This window comes from Harmonia axyridis, chromosome 1, assembly GCF_914767665.1.
Source record: "Harmonia axyridis chromosome 1, icHarAxyr1.1, whole genome shotgun sequence".
Classification (NCBI taxonomy): domain Eukaryota; kingdom Metazoa; phylum Arthropoda; class Insecta; order Coleoptera; family Coccinellidae; genus Harmonia; species Harmonia axyridis.
This window is the reverse complement of record NC_059501.1, coordinates 75,266,388-75,289,676: the sequence shown is the minus strand read 5'-3', so window position 1 is coordinate 75,289,676 and position 23,289 is coordinate 75,266,388. Positions and strand designations below refer to the sequence as shown.

Sequence of the window (23,289 nt, the reverse complement as noted above, 5' to 3'; positions counted from 1 at the left end):
ATGTTTTCGAGCAAAATCGTCATTCTTAGGATGTATATCTAAGAAATAGATTTGCCATTTTTCAACAAATTGATGAATGCACAATGACAAATCTCAGATGCAGATCTGAGAAGTAAATTTGCATTTAGGATTGGCCATTTTGCTCGAAAACATTTTTCAAAATGAGGTTTCAGCCATATTCGACGCACCAAATTATTTCAAATGAAATTGCAATATACTGTCATAATTTATTTTCGTCCAGGAATACTTCAATATTGAAACAGGGTCAGTTTTATCTAGAAATATGACGCAGGTTGGTTAGAATCTTTTATAGTAAAGACGTTTTGGGTAGGTGAAGTCGACATTACACGTTGTATATTTATCTCTCTTCAACTTCATTTGTATACCTATCATTAATTTCTCGCTCCTTATTCTTGAAATCGAAAAAAAAGAATGTCGTCTCACTAACTTGTTATTGTTTCCTTCGTCTTTCTCAAAACATCTTGACTCCTACTGATGAAATAAATTTTCGTCTCTTATTATTGTTAATTCCGTTTAGTAAATCCAACCCAGTTTCTTGATAAAGATGAATGCAATTGAACTATATGGTGGATCTATATTCTTTCTAACTTCATCTACTACAAATTGTTGTTCGATTTATATTTTGATGATGCTTATAAAAGTACACAATTAATATTATGTCCATGTACAATAAATAAGTGTGGAAATTTTCATCTTTCCAGAATATTTGTTTAATACTGATTGATACAATCTTCCAGTCAAATTTCGAAGATATCGATCTCAATCAAAATACCGAGATAGGATTGACACCCCTATCTGTCAAACATATCCCTGTGCGGATATGTGCAGGTCATGACTTGACTGACAGGCTTTCTCATAGCTCGGAGGTTCAGCGTTGTCGAGGATGTTAGGAGGTTCTCCAGATTTCGAAGATGGAACCACTAGCTCGTAGGGGGGAGGGGGGCCAGGGGTGGATGGTCTGCGCGATTCGCTCGAGTATTCATCGAAGTCCAAGCACTGAAAATAAAGGCGGATATTAATTTGGTGAATATCAAATTAACATAAGGATATTAGTCTCTAATAGTTATCTTACTGAATTCAACAATTTAAAACTTTTATTTCTTTTTCCCAAATTTGCAATTTTGAGAACTCAGCACTGGTGATGCTAGGGGGGGTCCAGGGGGGCACCGCCCCCCCCTTAAATTTCTGCTGCCCCTCCCCCTTAAATTTGACATTCTAAGGCTAAAATAATCGAAAGATTAGCTGAACTATAATTTCGCTTCACTTTGGCCCCCCAAAAAAAAATCCGGCCCACCCCTGTTTTTGAAAGCTGGCCTCACCACTGGAACTCAGGCTAACTGAAGGAAAATGTTTATTTGGAACAGACCTACAGAAGAATATTTCAACGCATAGTCATAAATTATCTCTCTTACTCTTCTGTGAAATAGGTATACAAATCAACTCAACAATTGAAATGGCAATTTTCGAAAGAGATTTCAGTTCCATCTTTTGGTTGAAGTTAGCTTTAATCATAGAGTAATGAACATTTTTATTACTCAGAGGCTTTAATCAGTAATAATGATAAGTTTAAATTCTTTATTAAAAGGTTTCTGATTTGGCGAATGTATGATATTTTCTATCTCGGAACTTTACTAGACTTCACAGGTCCGTGAAACTTATAAGATTGGGAAGAAATGGTTGTATTTTCGTTTTGAGTGTTCTAACTTCATCCCATCGTCACCCCAAATACATATGATTATTATTTTTTGAAGTTGCGGTATTTCAATAATTGTGAAAGTAATAAACAATATAAAATTGGCTAACACCTGCACTTGGTAATGAATGAAGAAAATACAAAAAGAAAGAAAAAGAAGCACGATTTCCAAGTGTGTAATATCATACGATATTAATTATCTATCTGGTTAATGTATCAACAAAAATGCCATCAACATAACCATTGTCAAACAGAAGATTCCCACGCTATTTAATAGGAATCATAATCGAAAGTAAACCAATGAGAATGCATGTCATAAAGGGAGAGTAGCGATATACCGGTTTCACCCTTATTAGGGATCATCAGTACCGCAAAACTCAACCCAAGATGACGAACAAACGAAATAGCAGGCACCTTATTGAAAGGTGCGCCTGCCAGCGTTCAATGAGGTGCCTGCTATACCGTTATGGGCTTCAAGTTTTTTGATTGGACCATTTCGTACTTTTTTTGCTTGAAACGCATATCAAGTGTTAGGTGGTTCCATTTTGGGGGGGGTGTCATGACCCCTTGCCCCCCCTGGGACCGCGCTCGGATTTACCATACCAGAAGTACCGGCATACACAATCCGAAGGTATCGAAGGAATTTGAATATTTGTTATAACTATGACGGAGAAAATTGCTACAGTTAAGGTAATTAGTATGCTTTATTTTACGCTAAAGACCATCGATTTATATGAGGTTTTCACTATTATTCATTTCAAAAAGTTCGTCATTGCAGAAAGTCCTTTTTTATAAATTTGCATGATATAACTTTCCCAACACACATTAATTTCTTAATGAATTTTCACATGACAATATTATACAAAATGTCTTGTCGAAGGCTGAAAATGCGTTTTTTTCTGAAACTGAAAGTAAAGACGTAAAAACGTATTTTGAATACTTGCATGTGGTGGAAAAGACGGTAAATCAGAGGAACGCTTGAGATTTCTTCACTCAACCTGAAAAGTGGTCCTAAAAAGGCTGAGGAGACAGGAGTATTTGAACTTTGGCAGATCACGAGATAGTCACGTGGTATAAACCTTACTTAATTTCTGTCCGAATTTTTCATGGATTTATACAGGGTGTCCCGTAAAGACCACTACAAACCGAGGGAGAATGTAGATCAAAGGATAACCCACCTGCTATGACAAAATTCCCATTATAAAAGTCTTACCGTTTTCGAGATATTTTTTTTTCTTGAAAATAATGAATTTTTGCCCCTTTCAATAGTTTTGTCCTTACGGTTGGTACAATTTCACATATTTTTGGTTAATTTTTTCAGTAAAATATTGCTGACGAATGATTTTAACGTTTACGTTGAAAACATCTTCCGAACATTTTAAAGGGTGGCTATGAGAAATATTTTTATTGGAAATTTTGGTTGTGGATTATTTTGTTCATGAAGTTTAGCCCATGGTAATGGAAAAAAAATGTACCGAGCTACTGCTGCACATTACACCATTTTATAGTGATTTCAAAGAGATATCACACAAGTCATTTGTTATTCAAAGAAAAAAGATATGGCTGTTTTTATCCGAATGGGTACGTTTCTGACAAAATCAAATTAGACTCGTCGCTCCTAATGATCTTATTAAAAAAATCTGGATCTGCATGATGTTTTCGCAAAATTTGCCGTCAAAATTTAATTTCGTTGAGGTGAATTATTATGCGAGTAATATTTTCGCACGTAAACAATTGCCATTGTTCATCAAGTAATGCAATATCGAAGATTTCTTAACAGAATTGACAAACTTGATTTTGTCAGAAACGTAACAATTTGGATAAAAACAGCCATATCTTTTTTCTTTGAATAACAAATGACTTATGTGATACCGCTTTGAAATCACTATAAAGTAGACAATTTATTGGTGTAATGTGCAGCATTAGCTCGGTACATTTTTTTTCCACTACGATGTGCTAAACTTCATAAACAAAATAATCCACTACCAAAATTTAAAATAAAAATATTTCTCAAGCCCCCCTTTAAAATGTTCGGAGGATGTTTTTAACGTGAACGTTAAAATCATTCTTCAGCAATATTTTACTGAAAAAATTAACCAAAAAGATGTAAAATTGTACCAACCGTAAGGACAAAACTATTGAAAGGAGCAAAAATTCATTATTTTCAAAAAAAAAAAAATATATCACGAAAACGGTAAGACTTTTATAATGGGAATTTTGTCATAGCAGGTGGGTTATCCTTTGATCTACATTCTCCTTCGGTTTGACGTGGTCTTTACGGGACACCCTGTATATAAATACCAATCGAAAAAGCGCTGTTATAAATATTCTGTAGCCAAAGATAAAGCTACATAGATTCTAGTCATCACTTACGCTCTGTGTATCCACGGTGTAAATTTCCATTGATAGTCCTGGGTCCTGCCAATAAGTTGAGGGGGGATTTGGAGTATGCGATTTCCTGTTAGATTTGTGGCAGCAATAACACAATACGAAAATCACCAGGATCATTGCGGTCAGCATAACCCTGAAATGGAATGCAATGAAACAATTTTACCTATAATCGCTTAGCGTGCTAATTCGCCTCAAGTTCTATTGTACAATTGTACATTGGCTAGCATCAATTTCGTTGTTCAGACACAAAAGATGTTGCCTACCCACCATCGATTACAGGTGATCATGTGATCTCAACAATGATATAAAAGATGAAAGGACCAAATCGATTGCACTACAATTATTTCATTAAATTTCACTCGTACATACCAAGTCGTTTCCAAAACGTTTTACTCTCTATACAGGTTGATTCACCGGGATGGGTTTATGGAAAACTATTCATAATTTTGAGCTGAAAATTTATGTTTTCCGTTTAAACCGGAAACCGACTACTACTTCCTTATATCAAATTGCATCATTAGGTAGCTTCTTTTATGACAATTCCGGCAATATGATATACCTCGGTTAAGAACTCAACGGTTCATGAGTTGATAGGATTCTTATGAAAAAAATGGTGGCGAAGAGGACCCACTTTTTTTATTTTTTCGGCAGATGGAGCTTTTTTCCAAATTTTTTTTTCTTTTTCGATTATGCGAATATGAAGTAGGACTGTTTGCGGTTTGTAAAAAGAATGTACAGGAAGAAGATTATGAACTTGGCCAACTCAAATTCATCAAAATTCAAAATTTTCAAATTGGATCCTATATTTTTTATAATTTCAGTCGATTCAATGTACAAAAATAGTGAGGGCTACTCGAGCAAACTTTATAGTCTGTGACTGCCGTAAAACACAGAAAGAAACTAAAATTCGATGTTTGGATAACTAAATTTCACATTACATGTCATTTCATGAATTTTAATTAATTTTTCGTTGGGATTGTTGAGAAATCCATAAATCAATACAATTTTCAATTACGAATAATTCATTACAATTCTTGAAATGTCAAATATAGTTACGGAAACATCGAAATTTAGTTTCTATCTGTGTTTTCCGGAACACTACTCCACACAATTATAATATGCGGTTGTTCCTCATTTGAAGTAGAATCGACTGAAATAATATATAATAAAATATAGGTTTTAATCTGAAAATCTTGTGTTTTAATGAATTTGAGTTGTACATGTTCATAATCTTCTTATAAACACCCTGTACATTTTTGGTCCGAACCGCAAACACTTTTATAATACTACGTATTTGCAGAATCGAAAAAAAAATTATTTTTTCGGTTGCTCTTTCTGCCTAAATATTCGAGAAAATGTGAGTCTTCATCGACACCATTTTTTTTTCATAAGAATACCATTAATTCATAAACCTTTGAGTTTTTACCCAAGATATGGCATATTGCCAAAATTGTCATCAAAAAAGCTATCTGATGATGCAATAATATACTGGGTGTGCCATTTGATATGAGGCTATAAGGAAGTAGAAGTAGTCGTCTGTTTTCGGTATAACCGAAAGTTGTAGAGATCTGAATATATGTTAGGGAGAAAGATCATTGTCTCAAACCCCAATATGCAAATTTTTAGCTCAAAATTATCATTAGTTTTCCATAAACGTCTAATAGGCCATCCCGGTGACTCACCCTGTATATTATGTTCATACGTATTATCGAAGAACCTTCGAGTGTAATCTATTGAACTATCAAAATATTTTGGAAGTGATTTGGCTTGAAAAATAGTTGAATGCACAATTATCACAAAAAAAATTAAACTATTGTACATGAAATTACACTTTACCATAATAAATTAACGCACCACTAAAAATCAGGCGAAAGTTTGAGATATAGTTTCGTCAAAACTACTTGTCCGATTTGGAAGTTTTTTTTTTTTTAATGACAGGTTATTTTCTCCTGAACGTTAGTGCATATGTATAAAAACTTCTATTTGACAAATACCGCGTGTCACAATTATAGCCTGTGTTTTTGACAAAATTTGTAACACTCTGTAGAGTTTCCTAAACAAAATTCAGTCGAAAAATGATTATCTCTGATCGGTCCATTGAACAAATAATTAAATATTCACATAAAATCCGATGAAAAAAGATTTCTGCTTCAACCCACAAACCACTTCAAAATAATACGAAGAAGACTTAACACCGGAAATGGTATTCAACAGGAAATGATGCCATCTTGAAAATAATTCGATGTTTACTGCCAAAATTCCCCGCTTACGATTTGGAAACGGCTGAAAACAATACAAGGAGGGTCAGAAATCTCGCTTCTTCGCTAATGTCATTATAATTCAATGCCTGTATGTCATATCTAAATACAATGAGATCCAGCTGATTCATCGATTGATTTGAAGTGGGCGACAATCTGAATAATAAGCATCTTTTTTAAATGGCCGGACTGCGAAGTTTCTTCTTGGAAACCCCTCCAAAAGTGATATGTGTCTAGTTAACAGGCATGAGTAATTGGCAGTGGACAATAACGAACCATTGATATTTTCATCTTATCATCATCAATACAGCTGAGTCGGTAAGGAGTTTCTTTTGATAGACCTCCTACGTAAAAAACAGAACATTTGTGGTTAAACTACAAAACACATTCTCCCAATCAACAAACATCGCAGCAGGTGTCCCTCAAGGCAAAGTTCTGGACCCCATACTTTTCAACATTTTCATTTATGACTTTTCAGAATACTCTAACACCAAAATTGCACTTTTTGCTGATGACGCAGCTATTTACTTCTTTTCTTATTACGTGTATTCAAAAACCATTTACAGTAAATTCAAATATTTTATAAGAAATGGGAAATGACTTTGAACGAAAGCAAAACAAAAGGAATTATATTCACCAGTAAATTTACCAAAAATAAGATATGTAATCCGATAAGAATAGGCAGACATTTAATAACTCCCAAAAACTGTAAAGTATCTTGGTATCCTATTAGATAAAAGACTAAAGAGAGAGAAGAGAAATAAAAGAGTAACAATAACGAAAACAGATTTGGAGATAAAAATCTATATTATAACAGAAAATTGTCACTCCTTATAACACAACCTTCAAGAAGGACTCTCAGAACACCTTGTTTTTTAAAGATATCAGGGTACTAACGTTACCAAACTGTTATCTATCAGTAGCTGAGCTACCGTTGGCCTTCGGAAATGTGCTTCTACTACAATACTATTCTTTACTATTGTTATATTAAGGATTTCTTACCTACACAAAAAAAGTACCAGAAGGGATAAATTTGAACAGCTTATGAGGAAAAAGTATTATTTAGGGACTTTTTTCGGTCCGGATGGCATAAAATGCCCTGTATGAGTCATTTTACCTAAATGCAGTTAAATAACAAAAAGAATAACAGGCTATCGCCTTTTATTATGGCTTCATTAAAGTTGAACTAGATCCTCAAAATTATTTAAACTTACCCTCCTAACATAACGTTGACCCCTCTCATTGGTACATGTGGTGGAACATCCAATGGAGGGGCCCCAAATCCAGTACCATTTATGTGCCCATAATTTTCAGAAGTCAGTACCACAAGTTTTTTCATCGAAGTCTTACACCTGCAAAAATTGCCACTGTAAGAAATAATGATAAGGATAAAAAAACTTAGCAATTGACAGAAAATTCAGGAAATGAGCTGAAGAATTCTATGATTAATCTTACATCAGTAAGGAGTTTGATAATAATAATGATCGTTAAGGGACAGACTATAGTCTATGAAAATTAGAAGAGAAAACTATTGATATCGAAATTTTGATAAAATTTAAAATGCTGTCTTAAGATTACCTCAACAAGAACAAAATTTGATCTACACAGAACGCTAATCATTCCTACATCATCTAAAATCGAAACGTTAATAAACCCTAAAGCTAATATAGATCATAAGATCTCTTAGACGCGAGCCTTTTTAAAATCATACAAAGGCATTTTCCTTGTAATACTCCCAGAAGGAAATTATGTCCAAGCTGTTGAAATGCTTATCAAAGAAGACCCTCGCCAACAAATGAAGATCAACCCCTCAAGTAAATAAACTGGTATAGTTTATTCAAAGTCACTTGAACCATTCCATTAAAACTCTTGGCCATAGATGTCCCTTTGAAGTGAATACCGCGATCTGCAAAATACCGGGGTTTATCTAAAAGTATTGTTAGGCAATAAATTCACCGGGCCCAAAGGAATTTCTGAAAACTTGGACAAACCTTGTATAATTGAAATATTCATCTTCCTCCAAGTGACTTTGGATATACTATAACAGATACCCTTCAACATTATAAAAATATCCTAGAATCAACCGATATTTTTCAAAAAAAGGTGAAAATAATTAATTGGGTCCTCTTAGTAAAAACATTTCGTTAAGCCATCCGTATTCAAGATGAAGGGCGTTGAAGAAAAAAAATGTATACACATTTTTTACGATTTTGCCGAAACTACTGGAAACATTGTAATGAAATTTTATACGAATATATTTTGGAAGGTGATACATCAGATGAATTCGTTTTTATATCTAACACTCATAGAGGGCGCTAGTTGAGGGTTTGAACCAAGTGGGATTGAACAAACCAAAGAATTAGCCTTGCCTTGCCTTGGAGGCATGCCATGCCTCCATATTTTGAAATGGCTCCTTCATACTTGACCAATACTTGAGTCGAAGTCGATCAAAAGAAAACGCCTAAAACTCTACATATATTGTCGAAAATTTAGTGTTTTCCGTGAAATTTTTCCGGATGACTTATATAACCTCAAATTAATGCTTTGACACTTGTTTATAAAGGGTATTTTTTTAGAGCTATAGAACTTTAAATTGCAACGATGGATTATTCGATTGACATGAATTTTATTTATCCGCAAGATAATCTTGTGGCATTACATTTTAAATATGATTTCTGGCATATAACCGCCACGGCTGGCTCGGATGTAGTCCAATCTGGACGTCCAATTTTCGATGACTTTTTCCAACATTTGTGGCCGTATATCGGCAATTACACGGCGAATGTTGTCTTCCAAATGGTCAAGGGTTTGTGGCTTATCCGCATAGACCAATGACTTTACATAGCCCCACAGAGAGTAGTCTAGCGGTGTTAAATCACAAGATCTTGGAGGCCAATTCACAGGTCCAAAACGTGAAATTAGGCGGTCACCAAACGTGTCTTTCAATAAATCGATTGTGGCACGAGCTGTGTGACATGTTGCGCCCTCTTGTTGGAACCACAACTCCTGGACATCATGGTTGTTCAATTCAGTAATGGAAAAGCTAGTAATCATGGCTCTATACCGATCACCATTGACTGTAACGTTCTGGCCATCATCGTTTTTGAAGAAGCACGGACCAATGATTCCATCAGCCCATAAAGCGCACCAAAAAGTCAGTTTTTCTGGATGTAACTGTATTTCGACATGCACTTGACGATTAGCTTTACTCCAAATGCGGCAGTTAAGTTTGTTCATTCAACCAGAAGTGCGCTTCATCGCTAAACAAAATAAAATGGACGTAGTGCGCGATACGTATTCCGCACAGAACCATAATTTTCGAAATGAAATTGCACTATTTGCAAGCGTTGTTTAGGCGTGGGTTTATTCATGATGAATTGCCAAACCAAACTAAGAATAAATCACTTGACAGCTGTTAAATCGGTAGCTATCTTGAACAGTAATGCCAACTTAAAGTTATATACCTCGAAAAAAAACACCCGTTAGTACACAGAAATGGGATTCTTGAAATTGAGATAATTATTTGAGAAAAGGTCCTTCTTTGAAAGAAAACGATAAATTCAACTAAATATTACATATTTGTGTTTCATTTATTTTTCTGGAAAGGTGTATTGCTTCCTAGATAATAAACCAGTTACAGAACTTTTCAATTCATTCAGAAAACTTTGAAAAGTGAAATCACCTTCATCCACCTTGTACGGCTCAAGTTTCCAATATTCACTATAATTTAAGAAACATTATGGAATTAACGCACCAACTTCGAAACCAAATCATCGACTAATGTCTTGTATTCAGGTGCAACAACACCAGTTGATAAAAGACAGCGTTTTTCTACCGCATAGTCCTGATAACAGCCAGAGTAAGGAGATACGGTAAAAAGTTGTTATGACTCATCAAAATATTATAACAAGCTGCAGGCAATCAGAGCAGGTTAATTAAGTGAAACATCGGCGTTGAACATTTTCATCAAGTGTTAAGGTATGCTTGAATATCTCATTAATCTTAGTATTTTCCAGATTTGAATCAATTAGCTCGCTTTATACATTGTTTATAGAACATTCATTGTCTTATCAGTATTGCATAAATGAAATTGGTTGTGATTAATCTAGATGAATGATCTGCGAACATGAGAATTTTCCGGGCTTTGTCTTATAATACCATTAGTGGATCCAATGGACCTTATTCAAATAAAAAATAAAAACAACTTTATTGATAACAAAAATGCCTGTTACTAGTTGAATATTTCTACCAAGTCTAGTCAAAAACGCCTTTTCGATGTTGTATAAGATATAATATTAAAAGATTTTGGTTATTTCCTTTGGCTACTGATCGTATTTTTACTTGCCTATTGAAAAGAGCCGTCCTTGTGCTATCGAAATATCACTGATACAAATCCAGAATGAAGGAGTCGCAGAAGTGCCATTCTGATCTTGAATTGGTAGCTCCAGCCATTTTTTCAGAACTACTGAAACATAGAATTTTTTAATACGTTTGAATACAAATGAACAAGTTAAATTTACGAATATTGATACCAAATTGATTGAGCCGTGTCTTACTATTACTAAACTACTTATTTATTGAGCATTTGAATGAGTATTGTTGACATTGCGACCACATCAGTTGTTTGTATTTTGGGTTGATTCTTCATATAGGGAGTAAATTTATAACAGCGCAAAAACAGCAGAAGTAGTTTTTGCACACGTTCGTTCTTTGAACGATCCTCAAACGATAAGTTGCGAATCCATTTACAAATGCTATTTTTTCCATTTAGACCTTAAGGGGGATTACCACCACGTGGCTTTCCGCGTGAAGGTCAAACTTTGGTACCGATTCATTTCCCCTTTAGATCTCCTGCGATGACCTAACTTTGTACGCTGTATGAATTTGTAGGTACCGGGTTTTTCACCAAAATTTGACCCCCCCCCCCCCTTAACTTTGTTACTAAAAGAGGTACAAAAAAATTTTTTCTACAAAAGTTTCACGAAATCGACTAGTGTGTTTTAAAATGATTTCACAAAAAGAAATATATATAGAGTGGGCCACATATTGATAGCAACTCCATTTTTTCAAATGGAACACCCTGTATATTTTTCTAAATTTGACTAGCTCTTTTTCACCTGATTTCAAATATATAACATATGTTTGGCCTATCTCTCTTATTCTGACTACCATAGAGTTTCAAATTTTAAGAACCACCTAGCATGCTCAGTAATCTGTTTTCAAGTGGTAGGCTGCGATAACTCAAAATGCTCTTTTTTGAGTTATCTCATTGGCAACGATATGACATATAGTCAAATTGCCAACTAGATAACTCAAAAAAGAGCATTTTGAGTTATCGCAGCCTACCACTTCAAAACTGATTACTGAGCATGCTAGGTGGTTCTTAAAATTTGAAACTCTATGGTACTCAAAATGCTCTTTTTTGAGTTATCTCGTTGGCAATTTGACTATATGTCATATCGTTGCCAACGAGATAACTCAAAAAAGAGCATTTTGAGTTATCGCAGCCTACCACTTGAAAACTGATTACTGAGCATGCTAGGTAGTTCTCAAAATTTGAAACTCTATGGTACTCAGAATAGGAGAGATAAGCCAAACATATGTTATATATTTGAAAGCAGGTGGAAAAGAGCTAGTCAAATATAGAAAAATATACAGGGTGTTCCATTTGAAAAAATGAAGTTGCTATCAATATGTGTCCCACTCTGTATATATTTCTTTTTGTGGAATCATTTTGAAAAACACTAGTCGATTTCGTGAAACTTTTGTACAAAACATTTTTTGTACCTCTTTTAGTAACAAAGTTAAAGGGGGGGTCAAATTATGGTGAAAAACCCAGTACATTAAATTCATCTTTCTCTTTTCGAAGCAAATAAGTAGAGGGCGGCACTGTAGGACGGTCGATTATTTTTTCACAAAATGATCACAGTTTTTTTTGTAATGATTTTTCGTTGTTTTTTTTCACTAATATTTCAAAAATATATCGGTACTTTGTACCTATCATGAATTCTTTTGCGGAAAACGAAAATTCACCATTTTTTTTTCCATTCGTGAATTGAAAATATTGACTTTATACAAGGTGGATTATTGTTTGAAAAATGTATGTGAGACCCTATAAAAATCGGTGGTTGTAAGAAGAAAAAAATCTATAATTTTGATTTGAACCGAGCAGTCACGTGATGGTATTCCCTTTTAAACAGGATGACTCAGGAACAGAGAAACCTAGAGATTTTATCAAAATATCATGCATCGTGCAAAATTCCAATCTGATTACCTACATCTTTACAAGCATTGAGCATTCAAGAAAAATATTGAAAAAGAAATATCCGATAGTTCTGAAACAGCATATCTGATCGAGTTGAGATTTTGCGTTTATATAAAATTTTTTGCAATATTTAGTGTCGATAGCTTCATCAGAACCAAAGAAACTTCAAGCAGAATATCTAAAAAAAATTACTTCATATTTTCGTAACAACTGATCCTACTGAGTTGAGATTTTTCTATTGAATATATAAAACTAAAATGAAAATTTGCCTGAAATGCCAAATTTCGTGTTGATCGAGTGAACAGAATCATATAAAGTTAAAAAAAAAAAGAGAAAAGTGGGCTGAAATCAGTAGCATTTTAGTGATCATTCATCTCTGCACCAACATACCTGTACACATTTCTGTGATCTGCAATTTTAATTTTTCACTTCAATACAAAAATGTTGCAAAAATAGATTAAACACATCATGTGCTGATGAAAAGAGTCTCGATAAATATCATAACTTGTTTGTTTTTTCACCGTGATTGAAAGGTGCAGACAGAAAATATGTTTCCTGTGTATTCTGAATGAAAATAACCTTTATGAAGGATGACTCATTTGAGTTTTATGATCTCAAGTTGGTTTAGTTAAGGTCAGTAAACCTATTGAGCAGGTCAACCGTGATCAATAGAGAATAATAATCTTAATGCCAATTTCAGAAATGTACCAAATTATGCTAAGGTGTACTAAAAACAAAAAATTAAACAAATTTTGAGAGGTAGTAGGTCATTGATTTTCCATATAAAAATTTCCATCAAATCACCCAGTTGTCTACTGATTATTAGAAAGCTTATTCCTCGAATGAAGAATCGAATAAAATATTTACTCACACAAATAACGCTGCTATGGTGAGAACAACAAAAATCGATTTTCAACCTACTTCAGAAGCTCTAGTTCGGTGTATAAAAGACTATGAGATGAAATAGTTTCTTGTGATCGATTATTTTCCGTTCGTGCCTTGATTTTTAATGATTCCTATCTTTACCTTCCCAAAATTCTGCAACAATTTTTTCACAACACTGGAGAACAATCGACGTGCGTACAATATTGGAACGTTTTGGCCGATATGAGGAGCGACCTGTGAGTTTTCTTGAAATAATCAATAACTTGGACACCTGTAGGACAAAATGGTTCCTCCTGAGTCCAACTGATGTGACGTACTTTATTTCAGATATGTGACGCAAGCTGGGTCTTGTTTATCGTATCATTTAGCAAGCAATTGAGTTTTGTTCGTTTTATTGAACGCACTTATCATCGAAACTGTCGAGGATTTTTATTGCTCATAGAAAAAACCAAAATTCCTCGCGGAAGATTGTTTTTTTATTATCCCACGGTTTATGTTAACTCGTTACAGAAATCTTCGAATTAATTTAAAAATTATCATTTGTATACACGGATATCAAATAACAGCCTATATAATTCGAAATATTATGATTGTCAATCCAAGTTTCAGAATCGTACGCAAAAAAAACAAACAAAATAATTCATATTGTCCAAAAAACACGAATGATGAAATTTGGTAGTTTCAGAACTTTTTACCAGAACTAAAATACTTTCTAAATACAAAATTTTGGATGACATAGTTTAGAATGTACGGTTATTAATTTGGAATTTTGAAAATTGAAAATTCCAGCTTTAAAATACACGAATAAATGAATACTATTTTTTATGATAGTTGTTATATCATAATATGTTTTGTTGTTTTGTTGCCTTCAGCTTAACAATGTTAATTGTTGACCCAAAATCAACAATATTCTGTGTTCTTCATGTTTGCAAATAGTTTACCTTAGTCATTCCATTTGAATTTGAAGAGACCATTTGCTCCTGCTAATTCAGAAAAATAGTAATTTCCGTCCGGAAAATAGGGTTTTTTTGGACGAATAGACAAAATTTCAGGACGAGCGTAAGCGAGTCCTGGAAGTCTGTGAGTCCAAAAAAACCATTTTCGGGCGTGTTGCGTACAATATTTTTTCGGCAACCATGTAAAATAACACTATCGCTGCTGCTTTCCATATTTTATTGCGATTGCGATCAAAAAACATGCAAATTTTTGACAACTAATTTCATATGAACTGTCAGTCGTTATCTCGGTTGCTATGGATTCTATGATTCTTTTCCGGCCTAGTCCGGGGAATACGTACTTTCCGGACTAGGCCGGGAAATGCTACTTTCTCAGAGAAAAAGCGTCCGGGAAGTGAGCACTTCCCGGACGGTTGCCGAAAAAATATATTTCAAAGTTTACTCACTATCTGAAAAACTAAATGAAAGTTATTCTATTTCAACTTTCAATTATTTTATATAAAATTGATTCGCTTCGTTTATCAGATATTTCACATTTTTGAATCACAAATATTTACCTATTTTTAAGTGAATTTATTCCTCAAATAGATAAATATAGGGTACGTTGGGTAAAGCTATAAATACAAGGACAATGGATCTTGGGAATGCCAGCAATTAATGGTTACAGACAGATATTCAAAAGTGGTGAATTCAACAATATTCCAACTCACCGCTTGTAAATATTTGTCTGTAATCTTTTATTGCTGGAATTCCCAAGATCCATTTTCAATACCTTATATCTAACTTACGTACCCTAACCCTATATTAATCTTCATAAGAATAACTCAAAAATGTTAGGTTTTCAAAAATGTTAAATATCAAAAGAAGCTACTGAATAGCGAAACAATTGTCATATTGAATAATTAAAAGTGGAAATAAAATATCAGTCATTCAATTCTTATTGAAATGAATTTCCATCAAGTGAAGACCGAACCAAATCAATATCTGAAAAACGATTTAATAATAAACTCACAATATGTGAGTGCGTCATCAGATTTTACCCCTCAAAATCCTTTCAAAATCAACTACTACTAATCGTTTGTAAACAGCAAAATTTTAACAGAGCACTCATTATTAGAAAAATTCTTTCTGACCGTTGTATTCGAACCTATGAAAACTTTGACTGCATCTTCATTTAGGAATAATTAACTAAAATTTTAGACGATATACATATCGCAAATATGCAATTCTATATTGAGCTAAAAATCTTTGTCATTAATTCTATATTCAAAATCAGACCATCAAAAATTAAATAGAAGCCACAGATTGCCACAAAATTGACAACTAAAGTTCAATCTAATGTTCAAAAATCATTCAAATCATCAACTTCACACAAATCTGGGAGAAAAAGTAACTTAAAGTATCATGATTGGAAACAAGTGACAGAGGTTTAAATGTAAAACGAACTCGTATCTAACCCAGGATGGAAAAATTTCGCTATTTCTTTTGGTGCAGAAAACAGCGAATGAGGAGAAAAGGACCTCCAAATTAGCAGGCAGTGAGAAACCAATCATAGAGTTAACAATGGTTGATTCCTAAACTTAGTTTATGTGTGTGTTTTTCCTCTCCAATGAAGAATATTCAATAACTAAATATGCTGCAAACTATCTAATTATTATCTAATTTCAAGTTTCGAAACTCAGCCCATAAAAATAGTGGCCAAATTATTATTATAATTAAATGATTTTTCTCTTTGTTTCAGAGAGGGCTAAGAATGAAGCATTATGACTTGAAGAGGGCGCTGCTGATATTTTCCTTATTCTGCATAGCTTTTTTCGTTGTTCTCTTTTGGCAACAGAACTCGGCTATAGATGAGGTCTCTCAATTATTTCCAGTTTACAAGAAGAGTCCCTTACTCAAAAAAGAAAGGTTAGTTGACATTAGTCTAATTTCTGTATCCATTGATTCCTTCGGTTTATCATTTTCCTAATTAATATAGCTTTGAAATGAGCCAAAGAAAAAAAATTAACTCTCCAGAAATTTGTAGAATCAGAAAATCGAAAAAAAAAACGCTCAGAGCTTTCCTGGAGAAGCATTAAGAATTATTCGAATGAATATTTGTATAAAAATTGTTTTTCGTATTAAATTGATTCTCCTAGCTCGAGAATATGATCCGTGGATTTCGAAAGCACCAAAATCAAATTTAAAAAAATTTTTTTCTCGAACTTGGATATTGAGTGAATACGAAATTTGTTGGCGCAGAGTTCCAGCGCTCATAGCTTCGTAGTAATCAGTTTTCAAATGAAAAAATACACGATGTCACATAGAAAACTTCATATTTCAGTAAATGGCTCAGACTCGTCAATTTCGTTCTTGAAGGGGCCTTTTTACATAAAAACTACATAGGCGTAGGTACAACTTTGCTTCCGCGGTTTTTTTTTTCCGAAATTCGAGGCTTTTTTTTTCAAAAACTGGTTGAACATATATGATTCAAAGTATTGTTCATTACTGGCCACTACTTTCTCCCATCTTTCGGGCAGCGTACGAATCCAGAAACTGGTTATCTTATGAAGCATGACACAAGTCGATCAAATTTTTTACTTCTTCATAAGACCGAAAGTGCTGGTCAGCCGAGCGTGTGCCATTGATCGAAACAAGTGATAGACCGACGAATTAACGTTTGGAGGATACGGCGGGTGGGGTAGGACATTTGAACATTTCCAAGTTCGTCTTGACCACTTTCGTAACATCGTAAGCATTATTATGTTGTAAAATCACTTCATCATGTCTCTCGTTGTATTGCTGCTGGTCCCACCAAATACTGAGCATGATCTTGGAACCATGAATATTCGGTTTGGCCGTAGACGTGGAAGCATGGCCGGGATATAACCATGATTTTCTGCGCTTGGGATTATCGTAATAAACCCATTTTTCGTCCCCAGTCACAATGCAATGCAGAAATTCCTTCCGTTTTTGACTTGCAAGCAGCTATTCACAAGCGAACAAACACCGTTCAACATGTCTCGGCGTCAACTCGTACTGCACTCAATTTCCTTGTTTCTGAATAATTCCCAAGACTTCAGGCGTTTTGAAATGGCTTTTTGCGTCACTCCCAATGATCCTGCCAATTCTTGTTGCGTTTGACACGAGTCTTGATCAAGTAATGCCTCTAATTCTGCATTTTCGAACCTCTCTTTTCCACCGCCATGTTGGTCTTCGACGTCAAAATAAGTTTTCTAAAAAAGATCTGACACATGCGTCATAGGTATTCTTGTGGAGATCCATCTTGTTGGAAAAACAGACGTGGTTCCAAATAGTGATTGTCATTTTCGACGATGTCGATAAGTAGAGGGTGAATTCCAGCCCAGTCACAAAAAATACTGCACATTTAATTTTTGTTATATTTGGGTTTTACGAAAAATGTGAGGATTTCAATCTGACCAGTAACGACAGTTATGGCGGTTCACTGTACCATTCAAAAAAAAGAACATTCACATTGGCCTTCATCCAGTCAAGACATCACAATTTTCGAAAAGGTTTGTTGTTTGTCCGATGAATGACATCTACTTTTCTTGTACTTCATCTTGGATCTTGAAATAATATGTTTCTTAGAATCGCTCAATATTGAAACTGAAATTAGAAGAGCCGAAGAGGATAGTTAAAAATGAAATGGAAGAAGCTACTGAATCACTTATGGAAGCTCAGATAATTAATAAAGCCTCAGAGAATTGTAGATAGGCAAAAAATTAAGAATACAGCCATTATGTTGTAATAGCTAGGCTTTTTCCAATTCAGGCAATTCAGGAGCAACGTGAGGATAAAATTCAAGATAAAAACTGCCAATAGCTTGCTACCTGGTGCTACAAATTGAGAGGTGTTTTACTCTTCTTAGTTTCGTTCAATTCGCGTAAGCTTGTGAATGCAATGAAGCAGCGAAATGTTTTGCATTAATTGGAGTCTTTTCAGGTTTTCCCCTGTATTAACTCCATGAAAATAACTACTACAAATCTTCCAATTAACACGTACATTTCCTCGGCAGCTTCTTCTATAGAATAAGGAAAAACTAATTAAAACTTAATTAGAATTTTTACGTATCACACGGTCTCAATCGGTTTGAAATATCATGCGTGCTTGAAGCATCATTATGCTTCAACCTTTTCATTGACGTAATAATTGCTTATTTATCAATTATCCAATTATGGTGATATTGCGTGGGCTATATCATTCAATTTATCGGAAAACAATGACCAAAATAGATGTCTTGATTCGGTCCAATCAATCAACTCGCCTCAGTGTGCTTGTATTCCTACATAGAATTGAAATCTGGAGAGGAAACGTTTTTATTTTTTCTTTCTTCAATATAATATTCAGGATGAAATGAATCGAAAATAAGGAAATCACAGCATCGCAGGACCTTTGATATCTCGTCGTTTATGCACGTATTTATGTACTGTTTTGCAGAAAATGTTAGCAGAATAAAGAAGAAGATCCAAATATTTCAGTGACAACACGTCTTAACGAGTTGGGCATTCCTCCAAAAAAGCGAAAGTTATATTCGAAATATTTTTCAGAACAGGACGAAAATAATTGTCCCTTCCTTCTGAAAAAAACACTTTGTCTATTTTTTCCAATATTATGTAGAAAAGGATTCATAAACATTTTTTATTATAGATCGCTCAGGCGATTCGTAACAATTTTCTAATACTTATAACTATAAAAATGTTAGTAGCTGTAACACATTGTATAATTGACCAAATGTATCAACACCAAAGAACAATGATTTTAATAGAACCTCATATTGAAGACTGCTCCCATCTTCATTACTCAGAAAAGTAATGACTATCCAGGATAAAGTTTTGTATCGTTTGAAAATAGAGAGTTTTCAGAATCTTCTAACGTCAAAACTAGCCTATAGAAAAACTTTCGCCTACCGAACTTTTTATTTGGAATGACTATAACCTATCAAAAAGTCAGTCAAACTGACAGAAGGCCAATTTCTCTAATAAAGAGTGCATTATCTTTTAAGCGAAATATTGATAAAAAAGTGACACATAGAAACACAGAAAGATGACACATACAAACTACCTTTTTACCGATTCGTTGAAAAATAAAACAATAATAAATAAAAATAACAGTTATTATTATTTAATTTTTCAACGAATCAGAGTAGGTAGAAAGGAAGGTGGTATGTGTAAAATTATCACTGATTCATGTTTAGGAGAATTATCGAATCGTCGAATCTTAGATCTTAGATGAAATAACCGACAACAATGACACCATATTAATATAAATATGCCCATATACAGTTCTGGTTTTCAGCGAAAGCAGTTCTTTGTTCCAGTAAACAATGAATGTATCGTTTTTTTTTATTTAATGAATTACGCCTCATTTTGTGGCATTCACATCTTCGAAGAAACATTTTTAAATCAGAAGTAAGTATGTTTGATATGTTACACATAGAGGAAAGAATATCACATTTGAAACAAAGAATAATCCCGTTTTTTGGAAAATAGATAGCGCAAAAGCGCTATGCTTTTTCTTCTTTTCCGATCCCTAAAATATTCTCGCAAAAGCTCAACTCCTTCAGAAGCTCCACGGTAAGATTAATAAAGTCGAGTCACAGTATTATTGTACCCTTTAATTGAATCTTTTCAACCATTCGCATCTCGAGTATCCAAATTCCCATCGTCTATGAACTTTTCGGTTGAGGAAATGAGAATTTCATGGAGTTCAATTCCGATTAAGAAGTTGCAGTTTGAGGAGCAAAAATGAAAGTTTGCCCCATCCCAGTCTGAGGTACTCTGGAAGTTAGAGAGGAAGTTTGAAATGTTATGAATGATTTGAGTATCTGACTTCTTTTTCAAACAGTGAACTTTCATTTCAACTGCGCTTGAACCTTGTTTGAATATCAAGTTGACGCGCACGCTAAGAGCTCTTCTGAGCATTGTGTGTGTATATTTCTCCAAATTTTGGTTCAACATGTTTCTGATGTCCGTCAATAGGTACTATTTCAACAATATCTATTATATTACTTCTCTTTTAGATACTTCGCTTTCCATAGGAGGCCGGAGGCCTGTTCCTCTTGCATCCTTTTTTTTTCGCTCACTTTCACTTTGATTCTCGACTTTAGGTCTTGCCAAGTCTACAAATTTTACGTTTCTCCAATTTTTCCAATCCCTAGATGCACCCGGCAAACTATTAAGTATTTCTTCCCATTTTTCTTGTACATCTTTGTAAGTTAATTGATTAGAGAATTCACCCTTTGAAGATCCGCGTTATTTTTTGAAAAGTCGATCAGACTTTTTTTTCGACTATTGATTTCTTCTTTCAATTTGCTAGGACAAATTATATTGGTGAACAATTTCTCGTCGACAAATTTTGCAAATTCGAATTTGTGAAAATACCGTGTTTTGATCATGTAGGTTTAATGCTCAAAGTAATAAAATAGGTTACTACTGCATGGTTTAACGAAACGAATGTTGGTCAAGAATGGCACTTTGAAAAAGCCACTCGCAGTTAAACCATTCGTTTGTGAAACGTGTACGTTAAAAAGATCACTTGTCAAGCATACGGTCCCAGAAGCTTCAGCTTGCTCTTTCAGAATTATTTGAATAAGTTCCACGTATTTTGTGTAATGAAAAGATAATCATGCTGAATAATATATCTCTGTTGTATGTCAAACTGACATACGATTTAAATATGAGTCTACGAAAGCTGAGGAAAACGCAGTAATAGTAATTTACGTAACAAGTCCGGAAAATAGGGTTTTTTTGGATGAATAGACAAAATTCCAGGACGAGCGTAAGCGAGTCCTGGAAGTCTGTGAGTCCAAAAAAACCATTTTCGGGCGTGTTGCGTACAATATTTTTTCGGCTACCATGTAAAATAACACTATCGCTGCTGCTTTTCATATTTTATTGCGATTGCGATTAAAAACATACAAATTTTTGACAACTAATTTCATATGAACTGTCAGCCGTTATCTCGGTTTCTATGGATTCTATGATTCTTTTCCGGCCTAGTCCGGGAAGTGCGTACTTTCCGGACTAGGCCGGGAAATGCTACTTTCTCAGAGAAAAAGCGTCCGGGAAGTGAGCACTTCCCGGACGGTTGCCGAAAAAAGATTTTTTGTAATTTTCATATGATCTATAACATAATAATACATTTTTGATTTAAAAAAAAATGGCTTAACGGATGTTTTCGATTATAACCTAGATTAAAACCCAATTATAACCTCGATTATAACTATATTCAAAAAATTGAAAATTTATGTGATATTGATAAATTCAAGCATAACACTGTTCAATTGAATAAAATAGTGGCCCTTGGAAGTAAAAATTGATTTTGAATTCGAAAAAACTATTTTCCCTACAACTGCTATGGAAAGTAGCGTTTTCTTCATAGCTTACTCAATTTCAAAACTATGTATTGCTCATACTGTGGGAAATATTATTCCCCACGGCACTTTGCCAACACCTCGCTTGGTAGACCAATGAAATTGGGCTTTTGAGTCGTTTCTATGGAAACGCAATAAATTAGCAAATACTGTCAACGAAGGACATTTTGATTTGAATCAAGTCCATTACTTGAATTATTGAAATTTGTGCAGTTGTAGGAAAAGTATAGTGTGCAACATGTGGAGAAAGTCCTTTTCTTGTTGGACTTTCCCCACTTGTTGCACAATATACTATTTTTGTTTATTTTACCTTATAATTTTCATCTCACTAATTTACTTATACAGGATGTTCCCAAATTGGAAGTATCATTTAAAAAAAATTGGTTCCATAAACATGAGCCCGCAAACGCTTTGTTTACGAGTTTGATTTTTCTCAAGTTTTTTCAAACCACCTTCGTTTTACAAGATAGTTAACTTGAATTTTGCATATATATTCCAATTTAAAGTTTTCATCATGTGGTATGCTAATTTTGAAATCTACATGGTGATATTTTTATCTGGAATAGTGCCCACTTGTTTCTTCCAGAACTTTTTTTGGTGGACCACTGGTAGTTTAGAAAAATGTAAAAAGAAACTTCGATCCAGGATTACACTTTCGGGTTTCTTTTAGTTTTGTCGTATTTGCAACCTATTTCGAGGAAAAAATTCCAAACAATTCTCTAGTTATCCTAAGGAAAATCCAAATTTTATATAGATCCAGTTGGTAATATTTGACGAAGAAATGATTTATAAGTTTTTGTACTTATTCACCCAATCCCTAGCGAAGATTAGTATTCGATTAATCGATATAATCGTCACAAAAAACAGTACTACAAAAAACACCCTGTATCTCGGAAACAAAAGTCATTCAAGAAATATTTCAATTTCCTTTGTATCGTGCATCAAAGATAAAAAGAAAAATTTCATTTTTTTGGTGCCTTACGGAAAAATATTGTGAATTAAGCAAGAATATGCAACAACCCTACATTTTTTGGTAAAATAAGCAAAAACTGGTTAGAATTGGCACTAATGTTTTTGCATACATATCTATATGCAAATTTACTCAACTCGGGTCCTTTTTATAAAGCGATACAAAAATGAAAAAATTCGAATCAATAGAATCCTATGCACGAAGAAGTGAGGAAAATTCGCATACCGTCTTTTCAATACTTCATTTTTTAAATTTTCACGGAACAAAATACACGTGTTCACCCGCGAACTGCATGAGCCCGCAAATCGTCCCCGGTATTCGGACTTTACCTCCGTCCGTCTCGGAGTAGAACTAACCTAGACCACGCTGCAACCTCACATTTAATGCAAAATCGGAGGATCTCTAATGGAATTATCATCGGAAAATCGGAAATCATATCCGTTGCCGCCCTTCGCCTCTTCTGTTTCAGTTTAAC

The 23,289-nt window shown here is 34.1% G+C and overlaps 2 protein-coding genes across 10 annotated transcripts in view; one reads left to right on the top strand and one right to left on the bottom strand.

The window, feature by feature from the left end:
• LOC123671691 (probable beta-hexosaminidase fdl) overlaps positions 1-23,289 on the top strand; it is a 44,386-nt gene that overhangs the window by 14,407 nt on the left and 6,690 nt on the right. For all 5 annotated transcript variants that reach the window (XM_045605657.1, XM_045605656.1, XM_045605659.1 and 2 more), the window contains one exon: positions 16,211-16,377. In XM_045605657.1, the coding sequence (XP_045461613.1) occupies positions 16,223-16,377 (155 nt within the window). In that variant the 5' untranslated portion in view covers positions 16,211-16,222. The remainder of the gene's footprint in view (positions 1-16,210; positions 16,378-23,289) is intronic.
• Positions 581-23,193, bottom strand: LOC123671695. Of its 5 annotated transcripts, none has more exons than XM_045605667.1 (5): positions 23,040-23,193; positions 10,709-10,828; positions 7,578-7,715; positions 4,088-4,238; positions 581-1,017 (listed from the first exon to the last, which is right to left on the bottom strand). In XM_045605667.1, the coding sequence occupies exons 3-5, from the start codon at positions 7,700-7,702 to the stop codon at positions 820-822; spliced, it is 474 nt and encodes a 157-aa protein (XP_045461623.1). In that variant the 5' UTR covers positions 7,703-7,715; positions 10,709-10,828; positions 23,040-23,193; the 3' UTR covers positions 581-819. The 5 variants fall into 5 exon arrangements, with proteins under 5 accessions (XP_045461623.1, XP_045461620.1, XP_045461622.1 ...); XM_045605664.1 differs by having other exon boundaries at positions 10,709-10,825; positions 23,040-23,192; XM_045605666.1 differs by lacking the exon at positions 23,040-23,193 and adding an exon at positions 13,655-13,833.

Excerpts from the sequence above, each read along its gene's own strand:
- LOC123671695 (XM_045605667.1), bottom strand. The coding sequence starts at position 7,702 with ATGAAAAAACTTGTGGTACTGACTTCTGAAAATTATGGGCACATAAAT. Across the intron at positions 4,239-7,577 it reads GTCAACGTTATGTTAGGAGG|GGTTATGCTGACCGCAATGA; the intron begins GTAAGTTTAAAT and ends ATTCCATTTCAG. Across the intron at positions 1,018-4,087 it reads ACACCGTGGATACACAGAGC|TGCTTGGACTTCGATGAATA; the intron begins GTAAGTGATGAC and ends CTTTATTTTCAG.